The sequence below is a fragment of the Fulmarus glacialis genome, unplaced genomic scaffold (genome assembly GCF_000690835.1).
Source record: "Fulmarus glacialis isolate BGI_N327 unplaced genomic scaffold, ASM69083v1 scaffold1401, whole genome shotgun sequence".
Taxonomy (NCBI): Eukaryota; Metazoa; Chordata; class Aves; order Procellariiformes; family Procellariidae; genus Fulmarus; species Fulmarus glacialis.
Genome location: NW_009191937.1, coordinates 36,245 through 44,837, shown reverse-complemented (window position 1 = coordinate 44,837; position 8,593 = coordinate 36,245). Strand labels below are relative to the sequence as shown.

Genomic DNA, 8,593 nt, shown 5'->3' with positions numbered 1-8,593 from the left:
ACCTGGGTCTCCCGTAGTTCCTTGGTCACATCACCAGGAGGTTGTTTCGGACACCATGGCTCTGGAGCCTGTGCACAGGCACCTGCATTGCCCCTGAGTGGAACAGCATAAACGGTGGTGGAGCAACTCCCACTAGCAGAGATCACTTGCAGAGATATGGCCCTTCCACAAACAGCATTGAAATGCCAGGCAGGATGAACTGGCTCTGGAGGAGTGGAAAGTCGATGGCATTAACAGAAATACAGAAAAATTTAGGAGAGTGTTTTAAACATATTGGGACACTACCTGTGCCCTGGCTTTGGGAAAGAGGAAGAAATCTTTCCAGGTGGGGGAAACACATTACTGATCTGTCTGCTCTGATACCCAACTACTTGCAGGTTATAACTCCTGGAGGCAATTCTGTGGGCTCTCACAACCTTCCGGATTGAAGACACTTGCTCGAGTGTTGAGGAATTATGGTCTCGCGAAGAAGTTCATACGGCTGTATGGGACACCAAAGAATATTGACATTTGGATTGGGGCACTTGCAGAGCCCTTTGTGAATGGAGGCAGAGTTGGGCCTCTCATGGCTTGTCTCATTGGCACCCAGTTCAGGAACGTTCGTGATGGGGACAGGTAAGAGAGGAGCTGGGTATTCAAACCCCAGAGGACAGAGGGAGACTGGAGTTTATGCAGATTTGGAAACTGTTCCAGCTGTTTGTTGCTTTTTTTTTCATTACTCCTCCAAATGTTTCTTTCCCTTTCTGGTCATGTTCTTATTCCCTGTCTAGATGATGGTTGAGATCCTAGGCTAAGTTCCCTTCCCAGCCAAGTGTTTTCACTCTCAGCCCGTTCACTGCCAATCACTACTTGTGCAAATTGGATTGCCCTTCTCCATGCTGATGGTTCACACCCAGTGTGAATGTTTGAGCTCTTTTCCTCCTTCAGATAAGTGCTTTCATGGAGGCCCATGTTACTGTGTGTTCAAACAGCAGCTCACTCCAGCAAAGGGAAACATACAAATATCTTAACAAGAAAAAAGGTACAGCTCTAAACGTGGGAAAACCAGGATCTAGATGGATTGACTTCACCAATTAGAAAAAAAGCTCTCAGATTTAATCAACCTAAATGGCTTGCACTGACAGTAGATGCTCAGAATCTGTTGATGTGGTGGCTCATGCTTTGGGTAGTTTTGAAAATTTGCCGGCAAACCAAGGGTGGTTGCTGAAGGACTAATGCACTTTCAGGCTTTGCAGGGAGTAAAAAAGATTAGTTGTTCTCTCTTGGTTAAGTCCCAGCTCAGCCCAAGCTGTTTCCCCAGCACTGGCAGCATCCCTGTCCCCTCTCCGTGGGAACGCTCCTTCTGGGCTGCTGTGCCCTGCAAAAGTCAAACATCTGTCCATCTTCCCATCTCCTGAGTTTGTAATACACAGCTTTGCACCATCACAGTGTCTTATGCACTTCTCAGGGGTCTTAGAGATGATTTTTCACTATTTCTCCTTCCCACCCCAGTTCTGAGTTGGAACCCTGTGGTCTGACATGCAGCAGTGTTTGGGCTTCGCTTACACCGGGATATAGGTGGGTTGGGGTTTGCTTGCCAGCCAAAATCATTTAAGCAGTGTTGTGCTTTCAATATACCTGAGTCCTCCTCCTCCTTGAAGCTGCTCAGGGGCATCAGGTGCAGAAGAGAGTTACGTGCGCCATTTTAAGCTGCATTTCTGAGGCAAGGTCCCTGTACTTGCGAGCAGTATTGCCTCAAAATGGAATCACGACCAGTGTTTCCGGGAAACTTTTCTGCCTAGAAAGGCTTACTATGAGCTCAAAACCCGGTATTGGGAGCTTAAAGGCAAGCAGTCTACTGCACATCTAGAAATACTGTTCTTATGGCAGGATACAAGAATCGATCTTTTTTTTTTAAAGAGAGTAATTATAGGGCTGGTTCCAGCACGGCAATCATGTGGAGTAACCACAGCCTGCGTACAGTATGTGCAGACTTTTCTATTTGAAAAGGATGCCGGTGCCTCGTTCGAGGGAACACAGGGCAAGGCTTTTGTTCCCTTGCATCTTTATTATATGTCCATGGCAGAAAAGCAAGTTAAATTATCCAGCTGGTGAGTCAGGGCTCTTGATTTAAATAACAGAAATTTAAATTTGTTCTTGGCAAAAGAAGTGTTTTATTGGTGTTAATGGGAAATAATGTTGCAGGAGTCTTGAATGTGAAGAAGCCAGAAGGCAAAAATCTGTTGTGTGGTCTTCTTTCTCCTGCAGATTTTGGTGGGAGAACAGAGGGGTTTTCACCCCTCAGCAGCGCTCTTCGCTGGCCAAAATCTCCTTGTCACGAATAATATGTGACAACACCCACATCTCTAAAGTATCAAGACATATCTTCCAGGCTAACAGATACCCTTGGGGCTTTGTCAGCTGCAGCCAGGTCCCAAAGCTGGACCTCAAAGCCTGGAAGTCGAAGAGGATCGAGGAAGTTACGGAGCAAGGTATAAGCTTCAAAGAGCAGACAGTTCCTGCCTGCAAACATGTGAGATAACCAGAGCCCGAGGCTCTAAAACAGAGCTGCCTAACACGTTTGAACGTATGTGCCAGGCACATATCTAGCACATGTTTAGAGACTCCATTTCATCAGCTCCAGTGAGTAGTTCCTCCAGCACGCAGATTTTCCAGCATTGGCATTGCAAGACCACTGCAAGTGCACTGCTCTGGGATTTTTCTGATTACAGACTTTTCAGTTTAGCTCTTTGCTGTTGATGCCCGTGCTTTTCTGCATGGGAAGTGATGCCCAAATCGGGGGGGCTAGTCTTTCTGTCTAGGCAGTTGCACAACTCTGAGCAGGTTGCCAGCACATCCTGGTCAGACCAAAAGCAGCTCTGCACTTGAGTAGAGATTCCCACCTTATGGAAGAGGCTGTGGAGTTTGACTTCCGCTAGGAAAGTTTTTGCCTATATTTACACTATTTCCTCCAGCTGCCTTCAGGATTTGTAAAGTTCTTGAGGTTTAATGCTTTTCTTACAAAATGCTCTATGAAATCCCTGGGAAGTAGATTTAGGTAAGAGTGGCTCTCCCCTGGGAAAGGTGGGCCAGTTCAGTGCCTTAGGGCCACTCTTTTTCCTAAAAAAAATGGTCTTTCCTTTGCTCTGACAGTCAGGCCCTGCCGTGCTCTTATACGATATCCAGGCTGTGAGAAGGAGCAAATCTCTGCAGCAGTCATTAAGAGCTCAGACAACTCTGTCTGCAGTCAGCTCCCACTTTCTGTGAGGATGGTTCATTATATTCTCCGCAGGGCTATGGGATTATCAGCTTGAAAGTGTGGCAGGGTACAACCACAATTGCCATCTTCATGGTGCCAGAAAAAGTGAGACTTGTAGGATCTTGTAGTCAAGGAGAGATCCCTGGAGGTCTTTAAAGCAATCAGGACTAGTACCAGAGTTATTGATCCTTCTTTTCCAGCTTAACGTATGGAAATAAATCACACAAGACAACAGGGAGCTATGGCATATCCTTTTCTCTTTTGTTAACACATTGCTTTTTATGTCCTATAGAAGAAGCACCTGGTGACTTTTAATGTTGAACATTGAGGATTCCCCAGAAGTCCAGAACTGGGAAGCTGCTGAGGTTTTTGTTTGTTTGTTTGTTTTTTTACTGTGTGTATGCTTTTACTGTCTGAAATAGAAGCATAGAATCATAGAATCATTAAGGTTGGAAAAGACCTCTAAGATCATCAAGTCCAACCGTTAACCCAACACCACCATGCCCACTAAACCATGTCCCTAAGCGCCTCATCTACACGTCTTTTAAATACCTCCAGGGATGGTGACTCCACCACTTCCCTGGGCAGCCTGTTCCAAGGCCTGACCACTCTTTCAGTGAAGAAGTTTTTCCTAATGTCCAGTCTAAACCTCCCTTGGCGCAACTTGAGGAATGTTTGGGCATGATTGCTGTCATTTGCTCAATTTAGTTTTCATGAAACCTTTTTGGTGAGATGGAGTCCAGCGATAAAAGAACTTCATGAAAAGATGTTCCAGATCTGTGCAGATGACTCAATATCACAAAGCAAAGCAAAATGAGTTATCCAGAGACTGACACCCAATCAAACCAACTTAGGCAATTTCACATACACTGTCTTTCAGTAAGCTTTACTGTCAAAACCATGTTTTTGACCCTCCTTTCAAAGTTTCCAACCTACATAGAAAGAGATTGGGACATTGGAATGACTGCTTATTCTTGCTCTCCAATTTTTTTACTTAAAAGAAGTACATACTTCAGTTTCCAGAGAAAATCTACTGATTTCGTGGTGCCTTTGAGTGAAGCAGCAATAGCTGTCATGCACCCCAAATAGACTTGTTTAAAACGCCCTGTTTCAGGTTTTGCTTGAATATGGAATGAAGAAATTGTCCACATGGAAGAAAGCTGTTCTCTCATCATTTTTTGCCCTTAGTCCAGAATGCCTAAGGCATCATCTAGTGTGATGGAAAACTGTGATAAGTTATTCCTGCAGCCTGGCATGAGCCAGAGTGACTTAACCCTGGGCTGTGGAGGTGATGGGATGTGTCCTGGCAAAGATAAGAGCAGTCTTAAAGCACAAGAAAGTAAAAGCTAATCTAGTCTTATTCCAACTTTTTCCCCTCAATATCTTATCATGAAAGGGATCAAAACAGCCTTCTTCTTCCTCTGTAGTTTGCTGTGTTACTGCTATCGATCAATAAATTGCAATTTTGAGCTGAGGCCAAAATGTTCCTTGCACTTTGTAAAAGGTGCAGTAACCACAGATGAGTGGAGGATGGCGGTAGGTTTTGCATGGCGATATTGGACAAAGCAGATTCAAGAGCCTGTGTATTTTTAATGAAAGAAGATATTTCTTGCTGAAGTCTCTAATCCATGCTCCTCTGTCATGTGGCACTATGAAATATTCCTCAGAAAAAGGGACTGGCACAGGATTTAATTCCAACAAACACTTGACAATAATCTCCTCCCTATCACCCCCAAAATGGGAAGAGTCCCCGTGACATCCTTGGAGAAAAAAACAGGCATAGATGCCAACTTCTGCCAGCACTTGGCCAGGGTGGAGGGGCAATGCTGGGACTGCGTAACGCCCCTGTTTAGCAGGGTGTGTAGCTGCTAAACATAAGCCTGGACACATTTTGAAGGCAGAAAGCACGCAAGCTTGCCCTAGGAGTGGGTTGAAGCCCACTGTTTCTTAGATAAGTCCCTGGTGCTGAGAGCTACAAAGGAGCCAACAGATTTGTGTTGATGGGTGTGAGATACCTGACTACATGGGGGATGTGTGTCTCAGTCTCTCTAGCTTCAGTTTTCTAGTATTAGTTGTCTGACTCTGATGTCTGCACCTCCAGCATCTGTTCAGCCCTTGGGGGATAGAGGAGGTCTCATTCATTACCTTTTGACTTCAGCAATTAACTTAAGGGGGAGGAAATGACTGGCTCAAAATCACCCACAACCTTTCTGTGTGCACAGAGGACCTATTTTTCCAATTTTAGCTGAAAAGGCTGAAATTTGGAAAATTTGATCTGGTTTATCAGCTTGATTGCCTAATCAAACCCATGAAATGCATGTCCGGCAGGATGGGGGCTGTTGCAACAGGAGTGTGCCTTCCCTGGCCGCGGAGCCACTGAGATGAGGAACACAGCCTGCAGGAGCCGCGACGGGATCGTTTGTCTTGCTCAGCCTCTGCTGCTGATTTCAGAAATGCAGATCTCCCCCCGAGCTCTGTCGGGGCCTCTCATTCACTGCCCTTCCCACCTGCAGCCTCCCCAGCTGTTTCAGCTCTGGGAATGGATGTCCATCCTGAGTCTATCTTGCTCTTGACCTTCTCCCAGTGATGACTACACTTCACTTGAGTGGAGGCCTATCAAGGTGGTCAGTGGGCTGGAGCACGTGATGTACAAAGAAAGGCTCAGGAGGATGGATTTGCTCAGTCTGGAGAAGAGAAGGGCAGAGGGGGGTGATTTCTTTTCAGTCTTCGACTTCCTAATGAGTAGCTATGAAGCCAGACGCTTCTCGGAGGCACACAGTGAAAGGATAAGAGGTAATAGACCCAGGTTGCAACAAGGGAAATTCCCACTAGACAAAGAAAAACATTATTCCCCATGATAGTGGTGCAATGCGGACACAGGGAGCAGAGAGCTAGTGGGATCTCCATCCCTGGAGATTCTCCAAACTTGTAGACAAGGCCCTGAGCAAGCTAATCTGGTTTTGGAGTTAACCCTGCTCTGAGTAGCTGGTTGGGTTGCAGACCTCCAGGGGTGCCTTCCCACCTCAATTTTTCTATGATTTACAGTGATAAACTGATTTATTTTCCAGCCCACAGTTCACCTGGCTGTACTGTGCACTACCCCCTTGGATGCAAGTCCTATAGCATGAGCTATTCTATCATGGCTGTCTGGATGCCACAGAAATCTTCATGAGTCAGTACGCATTTTCTTGTAGAAACTCTTCTTCTTCTGTCATTACAAAAATTTCCAGCTATGTCTTTGCTCATAAGTAGGTATCCAAAGCTAATCTGTGCCTTGTAAAACTAAGTGATGCATGGATTCATCATGGAGCTGCAGCCAGAGCGTGATAAATACAGTTTCCTCAGTCTTGATGACCTGTCTTTAATATATTTACCCTGGAATTCCTCTGAAGAAGATTTTAATAACAATGTTAATGCCTCTGTTTAACTGTGTAGTAACTGTATGCACTAGGTGAGTTCCCTGTAGTGCTGTTCTCCTTTTGAAGACTGAGTGGCTGATGTGGTCCTTGGCACTGAGCAGTCCCAACATTTTGCCCTTTGATAACTTGTTCCAGTCTGTTCCAGTGGAGCTATTTCTGCCAGCAGTTTCCAGTGGGAATTGCTCCCATTTCAGAATCCAGACCTCTTATTTCATCCTGAAATCATTGCTTTCGCATTTAGAAGTCAGTTGTGATCTTTAACTTAAGCAACTCTTTTCTCTCTCTAGCGTTGCTGTATTGACGGTACATTTTCTGCTGAGCCTTCATTTGCTTACCGTGAACAAGACAATTTTCTTAGTCTTTTCCCATTAGATTAGATCACCTTCCCTGCCTCCACCTCTCTCTTTTGGCCAATGTGTGGCTTAGCAGAGTTGGTGAGTAGGAGAGTCATTAAAGTTGCATGATGAAAGCTCATGAGCAAGCCCCTCCTCTCCCTATCTAAGGTTCACTTAAATTGGGGCAGGCTCTGAAAAGCGTGCAAAGACCCAGGGGCAAAAGGGAGTCAACTGAGCATGGACACATTTAGTCTGGACACTGGGATCTTCATTAGATCTGTAGTTTCTGAAAACGCCTTACAGGTTAGGCAAGACCTGACTGCTTTTGAAATGGAAGCATGATGGATCTAGGTGCTACGGATCCTCACAACAAAAGAAAATTATAGCTGAGGATTTTAGCATCTGTGGGTTTGGAGCCCAAGTGCTTTGTTAGGTCCGAGCTGACTGTGTCTCCATGGTGAGTTGGGAATAGCATAATTTTTATTGTCTCTTTATGTCCTTGCCTTTTCCCATACTCATCAGAGATACTTACCAGCTGTTGAAAGCCCCAAATAACCATTAGCCTAGCTTCCAACTCTTGTGTATCTGATGTCTTCTTGAGAGCGTGTCTGTCCTCAGTGCTCCGAGTGTGTGGAGTTACCTTTCTGCATGGAGCAGCTTGGTGATGCCCAGCTGATGTTGGTTATTCCTCACTTTGGTGGTGCCATGGAGAAGCACGCCTCATAAACTGGCCACACCGAGGGTCTAACAGATCCTCACACTTGTAAATCTGCTTATGTGCGTCCTTCTCTGATTATACTTTGTTTTGACCACATGGAGACCACTATTTGTGCTAAAGACGTTTTTCTGTCTTGCCCTCAGGTTCAGGATCTTGGGTTCTTGCAGATCAGCTGTATTTTAGGGTTGCTGTGTTTCTTTGGGTAAGTCATCAACTTGCTACGGTGGGTACCTGTTTGGTAATACACTGTATACTGCAGGAACATAATTTTCTTACAGTCTTGATGAAAGTATTTGTAAATTACTGTCAGTGACTTAAAAACAAAGCTCTTCAGTGATTTGTGATGAGTTCCTATTTGCACACTTCCCTATCCCTAGACATTCTGAATGAGTTTTCATGTGCAGAGTTGTGTAAGATGTTCCTCTCGCATTAGGAACCTGACAACAGCGGGCTTGATTTGAAAGCTATGGCTGTCCTGCAAGGACATTCAAAGTACCTTTCATTGGCATTACATTTCAGGAACCTCTCTCCTGGTAGGTCAGGATGAACCAGTGTGTGTCAAATCAACCTCCACTCAATGTGAAAGGCCATAATTGATACTGATGAGATATTAAGTAGGTTAATAGGCATAAGGAAAGCAACTGTTTGCTGGATCAGACCTTGGATGAGCACAAAGCAGCCATGGCTAGTCTCTATGAACTGGCTCCAAAAGGCAGCTAGTCTCTGCAGCTCCAGCACAGAGGGGTCACAGTGCCTGGGTCCAATGTGCGCACATGAGGTGCTTGTCTGTTCCATGTGCTGGTGCAGGGACGGTGAGGAGGCTGTGGACGAAGCTCTTTGCTTTGGCTGCCCCTCCTGTTGTTGCAGGGAAGCCTTGGGAGAG

At 45.4% G+C, this 8,593-nt stretch overlaps 1 protein-coding gene across 1 annotated transcript in view; it reads left to right on the top strand.

Annotated features, from left to right (window-relative positions):
- The window catches only part of LOC104083380 (myeloperoxidase-like), a 19,399-nt gene extending 15,833 nt beyond the window's left edge, over positions 1-3,566 (top strand). Inside the window, exons 11-14 of the mRNA XM_009586850.1 lie at positions 378-615; positions 2,248-2,512; positions 3,272-3,343; positions 3,531-3,566. Of these exons, the coding sequence (XP_009585145.1) occupies positions 378-615; positions 2,248-2,512; positions 3,272-3,343; positions 3,531-3,566 (611 nt within the window). The remainder of the gene's footprint in view (positions 1-377; positions 616-2,247; positions 2,513-3,271; positions 3,344-3,530) is intronic.
- The last annotated feature ends 5,027 nt before the right edge of the window (positions 3,567-8,593 follow it).